A 17,884-nucleotide genomic window follows, 5' to 3' on the forward strand; every position below is an offset into this window, starting at 1 on the left:
CCCTGCTGTAGAAAAAAAAAATCAGCCTTATTCAAGTTTTCACAGGTCATCGAAATATGAAAAATAGAACACAATAGAATAGAAAACCAGCTGTTCTCTGTAGTAGTGAGAGAAAAAAAAACATATGTACAAAAACAAAAAAGAAACAAAGAATCTCACAGTAACCGCTGGTTGACAGATAGTGTATCTCTTGAGTGTTTTACGAGTCTACCATAAAAACCCACTGGACAAGAGTAGTGTTCATGGGAAAAGGTTCTGTCATCTTAAATTTGCTAAAGGCCACATGGATATCCTATATGCTCTACAGCACTAAACAGATAAGACCAAAGTTGAACTTTCTGTTATAAACAAACAAACAAACAAACAAACAAAAAAAAACAATCAGACAGACAGATACAAACACCATTAAGTTTGGAGAAGTAAAATCCTTCATTCCAAGTGTGAAGCATGGTGGAGACAGTACAAGAGTGTTGCTTTAGGGCCTGGGTGGTTTGAACTCATTGGGAACCTAATAAAAACAGTGTGAATTCTACAGCATCATTTCAGAGTTTTTGTCTGTGTTCTAAAACCCAAACTGGGTCATGGAGCCTCATATAATTTGAGACATGCCACAGCAAAGATCAATAAAGATTATCCTGTAATGCTTATATACACATATACTTATATATACATAATGTAAATGACAAAGGGTTTTTTTTAATGACAAAAAAGAACAATGCTTGTCACTTCAAACCTATGGTATGAAAATGTTTTGGATACTTAAAAAAAAAAAGGTTTAGAATAAATAAACAAACTCCACTTCCTGAAATATGCATTTACAAGAAGCCTCTGAATATTAGTCACACTAGAACTCTGACTAAGACATTCAATATTGGGTCACTTCACATAAATCTGGGGAAAGTTTGTTTTAAATATATGGTGCTGTACATTTTTTTAAGCTTGTACAAAATCATAAGTAGCCTAGTCTTGAAAGTGTCGAAAGTGCCTGCTTTTGAATCTAATCACATATTATTATTACTGATGATATTTTCCTTATATTTTCCTCAGACGTAATTTTGGACGAATTTTGCAGTAGAACTGAAATTAGCATATTAAATTAAGCCTCTTTGAAACATAATAACACTATAATACCCATAGAACCTTGCGTTTATGCCGTCTCAGGCATCTGGCTGGTTTCCTGTCTGACGTGTGTCCAACCGGGTTTATATTGGACTGACTGAAAATTGTCAACTTCGAGGTCTGAGTACCTTTTCGGCTTTTAAATTACTTATTCGTAGTTTTGTTGCAATGTCATTTATGGCACAGTACAGTTTCCCCAAACATGTGTTTTAAAGAAAACGATAGCTAACTAGCCACCTCAAACCAAGTATAGAACAGCTAGCTAGCTATCAAGCACAGCTAGCTAGCTACTTTAAGCACACCTATGTGAGTTTATAAAGTTAGCTAACTACCTTAATCTTGTCTTATCATGTTCCTTTCGATTTCAAAGGCTGTTTAAAATGGTAATGACACTAAATTACGCTTCACTAGAGACGTGCCTAATTAACCAGTTAGCTTGTCAGCTGTGCTAGCTATCTTTGCATATGATACAGGTAATGCCGGTATTGAGAGTAACCTAGCTAAGTAAGCTTAGCTAGGTTAGCTAACTCCTAGCTAGCTGTCTTAACCTACCTATCTGAATTATTGCGAAAATGTTTTTGTTAACATTAGCGTCAGTTAGAGGTGTCTTAGCATTATGTTCTAAATGAAATGCAGGCTAATCTAAGATAGCTAATCCGTTAGCAAGGTAACGGTGTTTTAGTTTCGTTTCTGCTTCAAAGTTTAGAGTTTTCAAAGTCTTTACATTCTAGTTAATGATCATGCCACAAGATTCAGTCCTTGGTCTCATACGCTAAGTAATTTATATGCTCACTGTTACCTAAGTCATAGGTTCAGCTTTCTTTAGTTATTATGCCGACGACATCCCGAGTTACAGTGGCACCAGGTCCCCTTCTGATCTGTCACCCTGTTCTCTCATCAAATAGATGTCTGAAGAACTGGATGAATGCTAGATAACTTTCTCAAGTTAAGCACAGATAAAAGAGATGTTCTGTTTAGTCACCCAAAATCTTCCAAAGTCTCTAATTTTGTCCTTAATATAGACAGTGCCATTGCCAAAGCTCCATAGTCTGTCTGTCTAATCTTGTCTGTCTGTGTGACCCTTTACCTTCACACCTCACATAAACCTGTGCACTAAAACTGCATAGTTTCATCTTCCATGTTTTCATTACCTCTTGGCCGGGTTATTGCAATTCCGTTTTCTCTGAAATCTCTGCTACAGTACTTGCATGATTGTTTATCCATTTCTTCATTTAAAACTGAACTAAAATGTACCTCTTCATTATCCACTGTTAATCTGTCTTTACCTAATTTTATTTTTTGTTTTTTTTCTCGTCCATTTGCACTTAAATTAGTGTTCTTTGTCGACCGTGTCTTTATTGTGTTCATTGTAGATGAACAGTGTACAGTGACCTTGAGCTCTGGAAAGGCAAATTATAAATAAACCTTATTACCAGCATCACTAACTACATCAGATATTAAAAGTAATGGTTAGTTAACTTTTTGACTACTACACAAGATAAGTGTCATCAGCCTCTAAGATTTCTTTTCATAACTAGAATCATTTCTCATCCATCCTTCGCTTCTGATGACCAAAATGGAATGTACCACATTGAACCTCTGGAAAGCCACATGACTGGAGTGATTAGTGATTTTCTGGTGATAACAAACGTAAAGCATCTCAGCAAGGACTACATAATTTCTCTGTAAATCAAACCCTTCTGTGCCACCTTTTTAGAATAGATGTTTATCCATTTTTTTCACATTGCACACTTTTTTTTTTTTTTTTGCCATGCCAAAATTCCGGCTTGTGAAACTCATGATGTTTTATTGATACTGGGTTGTAGATATGTTGATTGAATTCTATGGATATATTTGAGACCATAGTGTTGTGGTATTTAGCAATTAGTATCAGTCTATCCCTTGTGACCTCTGTTCCCTTGTGCAGATGTTCTGCACAAGCTTTCATCAATGCTGTGTGCCTTGGAAGAATATAGAAGTCCTAATGCAGTGCATCTGCTATTTGCTCACTGTGTATGCTGCATAAGCCTTTTTTAAAGTTATATAGCTTCTGTTAATTGTCAAACATCTTTTAATAGTTTCTAAATAGGCTACTACTAACTGTTCAGCGTCATAGAACCCACCAGTGTGCTTGCTGCATAATTGTGATTATTTTTAATCTTCTTTCTATATGGTGTTACCTTTGTTTTGTACACTCAAGTTTTACATCAAACTGCAGTATAAATTGTGGCCCAATTACAAACTTTGTGAAAGAATGGGTCACTCTCAGGAGCTCAGTGAGTTCCAGCAAGGTACCATGATAGGATGTGCACCTGTGCAGCAAGTCCAGTCATAAAATTTCCTCGCTACTAAATATTCCACAGTCAACTGTCAGTGGTATTATAACAAAGTGGAAACGATTGGGAACGACAACAACTCAGCCACAAAGGGGTAGGCCATGTAAAATGACAGAGCGGGGTCAGTGGATGCTGAGGTGTATAGTGCAGGTTTCTGCAGTCAATCGCTACAAACTTCATGTGGCCTTCAGATTATCTCAAGAACAAGTGTGTAGAGAGTTTCACGTAATGGGTTTCCATGGCCGAGTCTTACTTCACCAAGCCTTACATCACCAAGCGCAATGCAAAGTGTCGGATGCAGAAAATGCAAATTAATTGCCAAAGTTTTGAGGAGAACCAAACATGTAGTGATCAGGAACGCATTATGCTCCAGTGCTGTCGTATTCCAGGACAGCAACCTACCATGAGCTAGTTGAACCTTTTTAGGTTGAAGATCAACCCCAAACCTATTGGCATGTGTTAGAAGACACTTTTTTCAAGCGGTGGTACAGGAAAAAGTCTGCATCTTTCAAGAAGACCATTATTTCTATGCAGGACAATGCTCCATAGCAGGCATCGAAGTAGTCCACTGTGGCTAGCCAGTAAGGGCCTTAAAGATGAAAGAATAATGATATGGCCCCCTTCCTCACCTGTCCTAAACCCTGTTGAGAACTTGTGGGCCCTTCTTAAATATACAGTGAAGGAAACAGTAGAGCTCTCTGAACAGTGTCTGGGAGGCTGTGGTTACTGCTGCACAAAAAGTTGATTGTCAACAGCTTAAACCGACAGATTCAATGAATGGAAGGCTTATGACTGTTATTGAAAAGAAGGGTCACTGATTTTTTTATTATTATTTTTTTAATGTCAAATATTTGTGAATTGAGGTGTTTTTTTTTATATTAGTCTCACTTTAACAGATGAAAATAAACAAATGAGATGGGAACATGTTCTGTTTTTCATTTAGTTGCATAATAATTCTGCACACTAATAGTTGCCCAATAATTATGCGCACACAGATATTCTCCTGAGAAAGACAAAACCTCGCTTTTACTTTCTTAAATATTCAGGTTTGAGGTTTAACATTTTGAAATGACTGAGAGCACTGTAGTTATTCAATAATACAATAAATCCTCAAAAATACAACTTGTCAAATAATTGTGCACACAATTTGTGTGTTTTTATATATATGTATATATGTATGTATGTGTGTGTGTATATGTATGTGCCCCTCCATTCTAGCTCCATGGGAAGGTTGGTTGCTCTAGAAAATTGCCTAGTGTCACCCTTTCAGTTCTTCATCTACATTTAGTTATTTAGTTTAACATATTCATGTAAATATGCATGTAGTTTAGTATAGTGATTTTTTTTTCTTTAAAATAGATCAGAATTTGTCGTCACTTGTGTGCTCATGCATGTATGAATGTATTTATATGTTGCCCTATGCAGCAGCCATAACCTATAATTCAGCATTGCTGTTCTTTTCCAACAGGCCTTTGTTCCTGCATGAGTGGAGCTCACCTTCAATGGTTGACTGACTGGCAGAGCTATGTCTCCTCCTCGTCTCACCGGTGCATTACGTTCTTTCTCAACAGTCAGCAAGCAGGAGGACTTCAATCTCGAGCTTTGTGATTTAAAGGCAAGGCGTAAAAGCTAATTTCCAGAGTACATGTTTGTTTTAATTGCACTGTATAATTTCTAATAAAAATGTACAAGTTTGCCATGCCTATTTATTTTAAGAGTGCAGCTTGTTAGAACAGTATAGTATTCCTATCTTTGTGTATTGATATTACTGTAAAACTGAATTCATGAATAGGTTGTATATTTTTTTAGATTGGGTTTAGAAATGCATGCAGTGTCACATATGGACTGTTTAGTGGAAGCTACTCTGTCTACTCTAATGGTCTATGGAAATCAATTAGGCCTACCTTGACTCATTCATGTCAAGCTACTAAGACAACTTGGGTCTTTTGTATAGAAGGGGGAGACATTTACTTTAAACTTCATACTTTAAGGTGTATACTAATTTTGAATATTTGTGTTTATAATTAACTTGTTTAGTTTTGTTATTTGAGCACCATGACAATCCAGAAGTCTTAATTGTTTATCATCAATATAATATTTGGACTAATGACCTAACATTTGATGACAAGTTAATATAGTTGTTTATTTTTTAAAAGGCAATGGGGCAAAAAGTCAGTATTGTTAGTTTTAGCACCAAACCTTGCTTTGCTGCAGTTGCAAAGCACATATATGGGGATCATTTCAGGAAGTTTTCATAGAAAAATGAGAAAAAATGTAATGAATTATAGAAGGGAGCACAACAGTAACTTTAGAAATGTACAAATGTATGATCTGTGAAAAAATGAGCAGCAAGACTGACCTTATACACAGCTAAATGCAATTACGTAGTTCGTCATGGCACAGAAAAGTTGTAGATGGCAGGTCAGTGCTCATTTTAAAAATTTGATTAAGCACATAATTCACTTAGTGACATAATATTTGAAGGCAGTCTGTCACTGAAGTCAGATTTGTCAGAAATGGCACAAAACATAAAGTTCCTGCACCAAAGACTTGGTAAGAAGAGCCAATTATGTGCAGTGGATATGCCAAACCTTATTTTACTTCACTTTGTTTTTATTTTTTTTCCCTGGAAAAAAAATACTTAATTGCAGTAAAATAACCTGCAACCTACTGTACTTTTGGTTCATGTTTTTATTTATCTTCATGCTGCTTAGAAGAAAATTTATCAAGTTTGCTTTCATTCATCAAATATTCGTGGAATTCCTAAACGAGTGTATGTAAAATACACCACTGACACTTCTCCCCCCCCCCCCCCCACACACACACACACACATTTCCAACTTTAACTTACTACTATGGGTTTCAGATTTTGTCTTGAATGATGTTTTGAGACATGGATATTAGAATGGATATGAAGGCTTTAAAATCAAGGCCAAACTCTTGTTAGTTTCTACCCAGCTAAATGGTATAGGAAGGGCTGCCTTTTATTGTATGATATCCTTGGTCTTGGAGCTCTGTAAATGTAGTCCTATCTTCTTCCTACATCATTGATGCCAGGTAGGTTCCCTCTTCTCTACTCCCCTCCCCCTCTTCATTTGGTTGTCCCCTGACTTTGTGTTTATCTTTTGCACAAGTGGTAGATTGTGCATCATATCTGTTGAAATCAGCTTCTCACCCCAGAATTTAAGTTTGTAAAGCAGTAACATTTTCACTTTATTCCAAAATTTCACTTTATTCCTTAGTTTAGAAGGCACCAAAGTGATGTGTAGCTAACATATTTTGCTACCCTTAAATCAAAAGTGCTAAATCAAAGTGTTTTATCCTTGTACCTTTTATAATAATGTTTCACTTTAATGTCTGAAAATATTTTAATATGTTGCTGCATGTAAAAGAATTTGGTACATTTTCTTCGGGAAGAAAAACTACGTTTTTTCATGGTTACTTCTGCAGGCCAAACGTGTGAAGAGGCAAGAGCTGTTTGCCAGAGAAGGCCTAACATGGCCTAAGGTTGTCCATTTCTTTACACAACACCTGGAGAAGAGGGAGCAACAGACAACCTCTCAGGAGCTGAAAAGTGTTCTGCAAGCAGCCAAGCAGATAGGTATAGTATTCAATTATTTTCTTTAGAAAAGTTTTGTATTTTAAGTAGTATTACAAAACAATACATTGTACAATTTGCACACACACACACACAAACACACACACACACACTATGTGGCCAAAGGTTTATGGACACTCCGCCCAATTATTGAGTATTGAGATTAGGTTTTGCAGCCACACAAAGCGGTAGACCATGCAGATAAGTGCCAAAATGTATAGCGTGTAAAACTAACCTCTCCTGTGTTGCAAACAAATGTATCTCGAAGCAAAATCAAGAACTTCATGTAATGGCTAAAAAGACACACCAGACTAAGATCTCTGCGTGCATTGCCAAGTGACAATTGGAGTAGTGAAGCACTGTGCACAAAGCAAAGGTAAAAAAAGACATGGTTTGACAAGTCTGGTGTGGAGGAACTCTAGTGGCCTGCACAGAGCCCTGAACTCTATGGTATTTAACACCTTTGGAATAAGAAGGTCAATTGCAAGCCAGGCCTTATCATCCAATAGCAGTGTCTGATATCATGAATGATCTTTAGACTGGATGGGCACAAATGCCCAAAGACACACTACAAAATCATGTTAAAAGCCTTCCCATAAGCGCGCAGGCCATTAAGGCTGCAGAAGAGTAGACAAGTACATATTAATCCCCATGGATTTGCAATGAAATGTCTTAATATTATGTAGGTGTAATGATCAGGTGCACACAAACCTTTTGTCATGGAGAATACATATGAAAGGCAGATTGCTTGTTTTAGTCATAAGGCATGCCTATCCACACCATTCACAGCCTTTTGTGCTGAATACATGTTCCATCAATTTGTTTTGGTCCATTTTGCATCTAATATTGGCCCATTAGAGAACAAATTGAATTAGCCAATGCAAGTGTTTTTGTAATTGAGCCACCATTAGCTTAGAGTCATTTTCCTCACACCACCAACCTGGACTTATTTTCAACCTCATCAGTAACAAAGGTGACCAATTTTATAATGGGACTGTGTAGATCAACCACTATAGTATTTAGCTGTCCTGATGCGCCTAATAATTATATTAGATGCAAATTCCTCAGAATACAGCCTTAGTCAAGCAGGGCCGCATGCTGGGTCCTTTCCCACTGTTCATATTACTGTTCTGATCCTGTCGGCAGGGGGAGTGAGCTGAGGTGTGGGGGGTACAGGGAAAGCAGCAGGGCAGGGATTGGAACATGGCAGGGTGCTCTCTTTGCCACTAATCCCAACATAGTGCCCATGAGTACAGGAGAAACTCTGGTCACAGCAGGGATGCCACATTTGAGGTGGAAATGAGGACCGTGAAAGGCAGAAAGGATTCTGAGTTGCCCTTGATAAAAGACTTACTTTTGTCTAGCAGCACGGTGCGGCTTTGTATGGTTTTGGTAAATGTTTCCATACTCCTGGTCTGATTAAGGTTGAGGTACTTCTCTCAGGCGCCAGGCTCACTATGCCAGGCTAGAGATTCAGCTTGTTTGAAATGTGATAAGATATTTGCAAAGGAAGTCATGAGATTAGATTATGAAGATAAGCAGTACTTGGAAGGGGGGAGAGATCATAAAAAATGACCCTCCCCACTAATTGGAAACACACAAATTTTTACTATTTTCATAACTAAGATATAAACAATTTTTCTTGAGGTTGCTTAAAAATTCTGGGTATGGTGTACTTTGAAAAGCTTTTAAACTTGTCTGCTTGTTATCTTAGCTGTCACTGTGTTTTTGCAAAACCTGCACACTTGACTGAGGTGATCCCACTGAAAACTGAATTGAAGCATATTGCTTAAGGATACATAAGTCAAGCTGAAACAGCATTTTGAGCAACGTCACATACCTGGAAATAAGTTGGATTCATGGTCAAATTACATGCATTATAAGACAATGTTCAGGGCATTTTCATTTTATCCAATGTGCGCTGTACTATTAGGGATAAATGATTGTGAATTCCTTGATTTCAAAATTAAAATTCCAAAATTTCTGAATGCATGGCTCCTTAATGTCATTTAAGTCACAATAATACAAATGATTGAAGTCATATTCAGAGCACTCTTATGTAACAACCAGGACAAATTTTGCAATGCCATGCCTTTGAAGACATTTTTTAAACAGTCAAGGCCATTGAAGCAAAAAGCCCTCACATTTAAGTAGAGCCTCTTTTATTAACTGTAACCTTAACCAAATGCTTTCTCTAGCTGCTGATCCATCCTGCAGGGCAGTTAGAGGGTGTTGGGACCAATTTTATACAAGTTTGCCCCTATTTGTTGTACAACTATTTAACTATTTAACCAAAATTTTGTAGTTTTTCTTTATTTACATACTTATTTACTTTCTTACTTGTTCAAACATGAGTATGTATGTAAATTCCACATTCAGACCTGACTCTAGTGCCCTTTGTTCGAAATGGTTCGTTCCACAAAGGTTTATATTTTTTAATTTGGCTTTGATTGTTTAAACCATTTGTCTTGTTAAAGTATTATTTATTTATTTATTTATTCGTAAATCAGACTTTATGTATTATGACTTGGATCACATTATATTTTAGGCAAAATTCAAAGGGTTTATAATCATTTGTTAAAACTATATTGAGGTGAGATTAGAACTGAATAATAGTCATTCCATCTGAAGAAACTGAACTCCCAACAAACCTCGCTTGCATAAGTCTAAAACCTCTGTAGACAAATCTAGTATGTTTACAATATAGGACTGTGCAATATGGCCAAAAATCTCATATCCTGGTATACGTCATTTCATATCCAGGGAGCAGTAGCAGCAAACAAAAATATATACATACCTAACATAAATATTGGCATATAAAGTACAAAATGTAAACATTATACTATTGAAATAAATGATGGAACATAATATGAAATGATAAATGTTTTTCTGTCATTACATGATATATAATCATATCACACAGCCTTATTACAGAACATGCTTTCTGCAACCAACTTGTCTGAATGCTGTTTAGGGTCTGTTTTAACCAGGATCAACCAGAGTTCTGCCATGCTGTAGATCATGAAATGTACAAAAATGAGCAATTATCTATAGGCAGCAAAGAATGGTGCATTTGAAAAATTTTAATTGGTCCAAATCCTTGCCTCCTCCTTTTTTGTGCAAATCTTTCCTTTAATTGGACAGTCGGCCCTTTGTCCTGTTATTAAAGTCTGGTTTAGTCAAGATTTTCTTGAAGCATTCGTAGGTGCTCAATTACCAGGATGTGCAATGTAGAAAGTGGTCTTGTAAAGAAAGTGGTCAATGTAGAACGTGTATACTATCTTATTTTTAAGAATCTACTCAGTAATCCCACTTTTTCTATGTTTCCTCTCTATTTTACAGTTGGTACAGATTATGGGCAGGATATCATTGAAAGTGCTGCTGTCTTCTTGTTTAAGACATTCCACAACAAAGAGCATGTTGGCCATGAAGAGACCCGGGCTATTAAACAGATGTTTGGCCCTTTCCCAGCTTCTGCTGCTGAGGCTGCCTGTGCTGCTGTGGACCGACTGGTGGCCAAGATCGGAGAGTCACAGGCAGAGGCTTTCATCCAGTCCCAGAGTTCTCACCAATCCCTGGACCATGGAGCTACGTTTGGACGGAACATTGCATTCTCCTTTGACACATATGTTCTAGATACCCAGGATACTTTACCATGGGAGGAGGAGCCTGATGAGAGCCGAAACCTGGACTTCCACAGCTTCCTAAGTAACCATGCTGGTGGGAGGAGCACTGGGGTAGAGAGGGTGGGCGTGCACTCATTGGGTGCTCTGGCCCAAAGCACTGCTGACAGTTCTATCCTCAGAAGAGAGGTGGAGGAATACTTGAATGGCGGCAACATGATCTCGTCCAGTGCTGAGGAACTTTGCACCTCCCTGTTTGAAATGCTGGCGTCTACCAAGAGCGACGATGAATTACAAAATGAGGTGAGAGATTCACCTGCTTGCCTGGAACTCGCTTAAAACTGTTGTAATTAACTGTACTGTTTTTGCCAGATTTCTGCTGGACTTCCACCTTCAGTCATTTTCTTCAGCTAAAACCTTCTCCAAAGATAACCATGCTCAGCATTTAAACCACCTGTATATGCACCTTATACAAACACAAAATGACTGACTGGTAGGAAGGACTGTCTCCTTGGAGAGTGGTTTCCTGATTGGTTTAGAAGATCCAGCTAATTTTTTTGTTTCTGCTTACAGAGCTCAGTCTCTCAGACTCCCCTTCCTTTTTTCTTCTCAGAGCAACTATTTTGTTCATAACTAGAGAGTTGCATGGGAATTAACTTTTGTCCCCACTCCACCCATCCCCAAAATACCGAACACCATTCCCACCCATCCACATGTGCTTCAACACAGTCCCCACCACATACCTGCTTTACCTAACAGAGCCCCCCTTCCCATTCCTATAGAATTTATCTCCACTACACCCCATCCCCACCCTATCCCCATGTGCCCCAACAGTGTTCACTGCTGTCCAATTATGTCATTTTTCATTATACAAATTATTTGTTTTACATTTATCTAGTTTTATAACCATTAGATCTATAATAGTATGTTAACACATAGTAGGATATAAAATATAATTCACAGTATTGCAAAAATGTATCGCAAAAATTTGTCTTTACACTTTATTTTCATAAGCAAATGACAGATTAGAATTTTCTCACTAGTGATGTCAGTTATTGATTTTAGGAGCAAAATCTTTTTTGTTTGTTGCCCTTTTACATTTGTATAAACAGCACTGCTTTAACTAGCATGTTGTGCTACATTCCTGCTAATGTGCAAATCTTTGCCTCAAAATAAGACTTAGAGTAAGGTTCTTATTCACCTGAATTGTGTGCATCCTTAAGAAGCAAGTTAATATAAAATTGTACCAAAACCTTTTACCGAAAAATAAAACAGCACTGCTTTCACTTTCAGAAATTATGTTCCACAATTACAAATATCTGCATCCCTAGCAAAATACTTGGAAATCTCACCAATGAAATTTGATTTTTACTACAGGGGCTGGCCTATAACAACCTGGCCTGACTCATCATTCTGAAGAAGGGGTTATGGCATTATTAGTAAAATATCACTGTCTGAGTTCATGCTACATTAGACGTTGAACTTCAAATACACTACAATACGACTACAATAGACACACATTGTGGCGTACCTTAATTGAGACAGTTTAGCAGAAGTGTTTTTAAATTAGAAAATGTCTGCATCAGCTTTAACAGAGCTCATCCACACTGAAAACCCAGCTGTCTATAAGCTCCTCTGTTGCTTAGTGGTCTTCATGCTATAATTTAAAAAAACTAATCAACAGCCTGATAATTCTTGTAGCAATGGTAGTAAAGCTAGAACCTGCACTGCAGCCCATTCGTTTACCATTGTGTCTTTTAATAGACTTGCACGATGTTGAGGCAGATTTGGTACTCTTATAGTACTTGCTAACTAAGATTTCTTTTCAAAATTGTGTACTAATGACAAAATGAATACACTCAACTGTACACAATAATTTAGACCCGTGAAAGGGTCTTTAGGCTTTCATTGTTTCTATAGCTTTGTGACTTCAGTTTCACACCTTTACTTCATTCTGATTTGGCTTCCTTCTATTTTTGCTTTTTCTGATCACGTGTGATGATCTGACCTTCTAGACCTACTCCTGACCTACTCTTACACCACTGCTCAAAGTTTTTAGTTCAAGGTGTTGCATCTCAAATACACCCTATTGTGATATCCTTTATGTGATTGACATTTGGAACCCAAGTTGCCCACTTTGTCGGCCTGGTCCTCCATGCTTCTCTCTACAAGTAATTCTAAAGTGACCTGCAAAGGAATAATTTACACTTTCTACAGTTAAACTAGACAGTGGTTGGGGGAATGAACAATGGTATAGGTCAGCTTTTGAATACTTCACATTAGTACATTTAAAGTGACTTTTAGTGCAATAGCAAATACAGTATATTTTATAGCAGGAAAAGAGAACCCTTTGCAGATAGAGCTTACAGGTAATTTAGTCTAGAGCATTTACAAGGGGGACAAATTGTGTTAAGGAGATCTTGCCAGGCACAAAAGTTATTTTCTTTTATTGTTGGGTTTTAAAAGCAATTTTCTTAAAGTGAGACCTGTTATTCTCTTGTACAGTGCACAGATAAGTATATTTTGAAAAAGTCAAAGTGAATACTTGTCTAAAATAAGTGACTGTAATTTAACTTTACATGATATAGTGAGTTTGTAATTGAGGAGTGCTTGTGTTTAGTAGACTTTGTGTTTACACACTGTCTGACTTAGAGACATCCAGTCCCCAGTAACTACAAGACTGTTTAGTCCACAGTGGCTTTTGCAGGAAAAGCTTCCCCTGGTATATCCCAGAGGAGTGCTTTCTTACAAGGGTTAGAGTTTGCCAAGACATCTTGGTCAGAATTTATGAGATTGTGAAGAACAAAGAATACTTTTAGACAGGTGCATAAAAGAAAAAGGGCAAAATAAAGACAGAATTGAAAAATGTGCTGTCTGGGCAGGAGGGCGAAGGGAATTTACAACATGAACAACAGTATACACATACACACACACACACACACACACACATACATACTGACAGCTTTCTTGTCATCAAAGCGTATCTTATTGTGTGTTAGGGTCTCAAAATGTGTCTGGACTCCACACTGTCATGTTTTGCATATCAGCAAAAAAAGATGCAATAAAAAAGGGTACAGATGTTCAACTTATTTCAATGTTTTATACTGTTTACATTCTTAGGTTATTGTTGTTGAATGAATAGTTCAACACTTTGTCTGTTAAAAATGCTGAAGACCTTGTTCTTCTAGGCCACTGTTTTCTAGTGTGCAAGTTGAAAACTGTGATGGTTATTCCAGAAAGCATCAGTTCCCCAAGTTATTAAACTGAGGACAGTGTGAATTTTTAAGAAGTTTGCAAAAGGAATCAATTGGCATTTTAAAAACTTAGTTATTTTTCAGCAACTTTTTATATGCAGTATTTGTTTAAAGTGACCATTATAAAGGTGCAACTGTTATTCTACAGTAACTGGCTAGTTTAATGACAAGAGAATGAACAGGAGTGGGTTCTATCTTTAAAAATCATGTTTGTTTGAGCAGTACATAAAAGTGATTGCCTGCTTCAGCCTACCACATCTATTATTTTTGTTCAATGTATTTTTTACTTCACCTTCGAGAGCCACTTTTATTTATGGTTCTGTTCATAAGTATTTTGGACAGTGACGCAATTTATTCTGTTTAAGCTCTGTACTCCAACAGAATGGATTTGAAAGGAACAAGTTTAAAGTGCAGAAAGTCAGATAAATCTATATTGGATACAACTATCGAAATCGTAACCTTTTTTTTTTATACAATAGTCCACTCATTTCAGGGAATTGGTCATACATAATTGAACAGATGATGATCATAATTTACAACTTTAAAGATCATCAGATACTTGTAATATCTTTCATCTTTCAAGGCTAAAATTAAGCTATTTCAAGTTCCTACTTGTTTTGGGGGCTTTTATCTTTAGTCTCATTAGGTAAAAAAAATGCTCAGATGTGTTTAGGTTGGGTTTCTTATGTGATCACATTCATGTAACCAGCGAAGAACATTCCACTTGTAAAAATCCTGGAAATGCCTAGTTGCTTTATTAGGAGGTTTCCAATAATAATCCTGCTGCAAAATTATGTTTGGAGGTATTTGTGGTAAACCCCTACATGCTATTTTATAACAGTGTTCCTAATATAGCTCTTTTATTTAATAATAGTGATTAAAGCTTTTCTTTATTTACAGTTGTCTTCTGTGGTCTGCAAGGTTTTGTTTTTTTATAGTGTTTGTTTGGTATTCTAATGTGTTCTTGCTTTTTAAAAAAAGTACAAGTTGAATTTACCGCTTTTTTTGGGGGTGGGGGGTATATTTTATTTATTTTTATTTTTATTTTTATTTTTATTTATTTTTTTTTTGTCACATGATGGCCTTCAAGTGCTCCATATGCAAATGTCACATCTAGACTCAAGACCATTACTTGGAGGTCACAGCTAGCCAAGAAACAGTTGACCAGCCTGTTGTCTAAATACTCATGATCTGATATACAGCACATTGTATAAAAGCACTGATATTGCTATATGGTTCATTTGCTACTGATATAAAGACCTTTTGAAATAAAGCTGAAATTATGTACTATACTCTTACAATTACTTTTTCAATTCATGTCCACAATCCTGCAGAGTATAGCAGAAGCAAAAAATATTCATGGATTGTAGCTGAACTTAAAAAATAAATAAATTGAGCTGATTTATGCATTCAGGCTATAGCATAGTATAGTACTATAATGTTCTTTAACTTTCAACATTTTGAACATGTGTTCTGAGCTGGCTTTAAAAGGTCTGCTTGGTGTTTTATGATTTTTTTGTGGTGCTAAGTACCAGGTGGCTGTGTTCAGAAGGCTGAGTACCCGATGAGACTCTGCTTCATATTTAGAGCTGTTGGGTGGTGATAATTGCCAGGTGCTCACATTTGGCATATAGCGAGTTTGATATTCCCACTGCAATAGGATTTTTTTTAACCCCCACATTTTTGGCTTATTTGTGATGTCCCAATCACATATCCTTCTCTCATACACACAGCTGTTCGAGTTACTTGGTCCTGAGGGATTTGAGATGATCTCCACGCTTCTGCAGAGAAGGCCCGACATCGTGGACTCTCTTCTGTCTGCCCTTTCTGACAGCAAATTCAGCTACCCACCAGGTGAGTCTTGCAGAAGCATAGTGCAGTACCACCACCACAAAAAATTACCATGAAGTTGATGAAATTCAGAGTGATGCTGTCCTCCACTGCAATGCCCCAAATGTATACACAGGAAAATGGCAGACAAGGCTTTCTGTCCTTTTAGAATGTATTCAAACACAATTGAACAAAATTGTTCCTACCTATGGCATTCCCCATGGCCTGGCATGGAGAAGGCTATAAAATGTTCCTACGTGATCATCACATATTTTCAAACTGTCATATAGGACAGCTGTTTGGAAAAGACTGCTTAGTTATATATACCTGACGTAACAGATGCCCTTGTTCAGCAAACTTTACTCTGATGAGAAACCAAACTTTCATAGATAGGAGCCCAGTCAACCTTTCCTCCCACAAGTGAAGTGGGAGCATGGCCAAAGTGTCCTTTCATGTCCTCCATAAAAATCAAACATAGCTTACTGCTGACTGTATCCACCTGCAATGCCAATCAAGTTGAATGGTTAAAAATCCAGAATATGTGCTCTCTATTTCATTATGGTGCACATAAGCAAATCATAATTTGTCTGGTCTTATGTCAGCCCTGATATGTTAGCTTCCTTTGGAACAGGACAACAAAACATTCTAATGGAGCTTAAGGCAGCGCATATTTTCGTGAGGTTGAGTTGTCCTGGAGTCTTTCATGCATTAGCCATCTGCCCTCATGGAACATGAACATGAGCTTAAATTATTTTCTCTCTCTCTCTCTCTCACACACACACACACACACACACACACACACACACACACACACACACACACACACACACAAAGCAAAACACCCTCACCAAAAATCGTACTATAGAACAATATTATGTTTCAGACAATTTCATATTTACAGGGCTAGAGTGCAGTGGTAGAGTGCAGAGTTGCAAAAAGTGCTCACAGCTATTTGATGCCTTTAGCAGGTATATTTGATGCAGTTTCTGTGAAGAAATCATATCAAATGCTTATTTCTACTTTTTTGCTATTTTTGCTATTCTCACTTCTTTCTCAACCACCCTTTCTTTATCATATTTTAGAAAATATTTTTATTTCTTCTCTTAATCAGCATTGGTGCATTAAATGGTAAAATCATATTGGTGAGTTCTTTTGTATGTAGTATTTAATGCTGACTTGAGCTACTTTATGTATGTCTATAATTTAGTGTATTTTTGTGAGTAACTGCAGGCATGTTGCCTGTGTGAACCTTAAATGTGTAAACCTAAATTGAAAATGAAGCTCTAAATATGAAGTGCTTTAGGTCTTGTTGTTGAGAACAGGCATAGTTATTCAAGTGGGCATTGTGCAAAATCTGTTTATTCTGCCACTGAGGCACTGAAATTGAAAAATGTGCTTGGTTAAAAAATGTTTATTCTAAAAACAACAAATGGGAACTGGAACATTTAACATATATATATATATATATATATATATGAGAGAGACAGACAGACAGACCACACACACACACACACCAGTGATCAAAATTCCACACAAAAATGATAATAAATTGATTTTTAACCCCAGCATCCATATGTATTTTCCATTCCATATGTATTTTTTCCAGTGTAAATCTCAATGTGCAGGTTTTTCATGACACATACTGAGTCTCATTCACACATGACTTAGTTCAAGGTAGAAGTTGTAAAAAAGTACAAGAAGAAAAGGGAAAGGACAAATTGTTAAAGAACAATGCTGTTGAATAATCTTATAAGATAAAAGGCCAGTGATTTATAAAGGAGTAAAATATTAATGATGCTTCAAAGCAAATAAGTTATAAAAGTGATGCATTCACTCCACCAGAAACGGAAATGATGCTTAAGTAGAGCCTCATCTCCAGATGAACATCATTGGGGTTAACATATTTGTATTTGTTGACACTACAGAAGTCAGCCCAAATGTTCCTTATAGTCTTTGATAAATTACTCTGCCTAAGTAGAACTTATTTTATTACCAAACTCTTATTATGATGGGATTACCCTCTCTTGACACTTTTCACTCAGTACTGTATTCAAGGAAGATAATAGTTCAACATCAAGTAATGGGCATTAATAGATCATTTTAGAGTTATAGATTTATGTTTTG

At 36.8% G+C, this 17,884-nt stretch overlaps 1 protein-coding gene across 3 annotated transcripts in view; it reads left to right on the forward strand.

Annotated features, from left to right (window-relative positions):
* The first annotated feature begins 1,132 nt into the window (after positions 1–1,132).
* Positions 1,133–17,884, forward strand: part of ascc3 (activating signal cointegrator 1 complex subunit 3) — a 105,194-nt gene continuing 88,442 nt past the window's right edge. For all 3 annotated transcript variants that reach the window (XR_014116799.1, XR_014116800.1, XM_027015427.3), the window contains exons 1-5: positions 1,133–1,237; positions 4,924–5,070; positions 6,906–7,056; positions 10,396–10,979; positions 15,664–15,784. Coding sequence is in view for 1 of the 3 variants with exons in the window: in XM_027015427.3 (XP_026871228.2) it covers positions 4,981–5,070; positions 6,906–7,056; positions 10,396–10,979; positions 15,664–15,784 (946 nt within the window). In the remaining 2 variants the exon portion in view is untranslated. The remainder of the gene's footprint in view (positions 1,238–4,923; positions 5,071–6,905; positions 7,057–10,395; positions 10,980–15,663; positions 15,785–17,884) is intronic.

This window comes from Electrophorus electricus, chromosome 14 (genome assembly GCF_041902795.1).
Source record: "Electrophorus electricus isolate QZ-2024a chromosome 14, ASM4190279v1, whole genome shotgun sequence".
In the NCBI taxonomy this organism is placed as follows: domain Eukaryota; kingdom Metazoa; phylum Chordata; class Actinopteri; order Gymnotiformes; family Gymnotidae; genus Electrophorus; species Electrophorus electricus.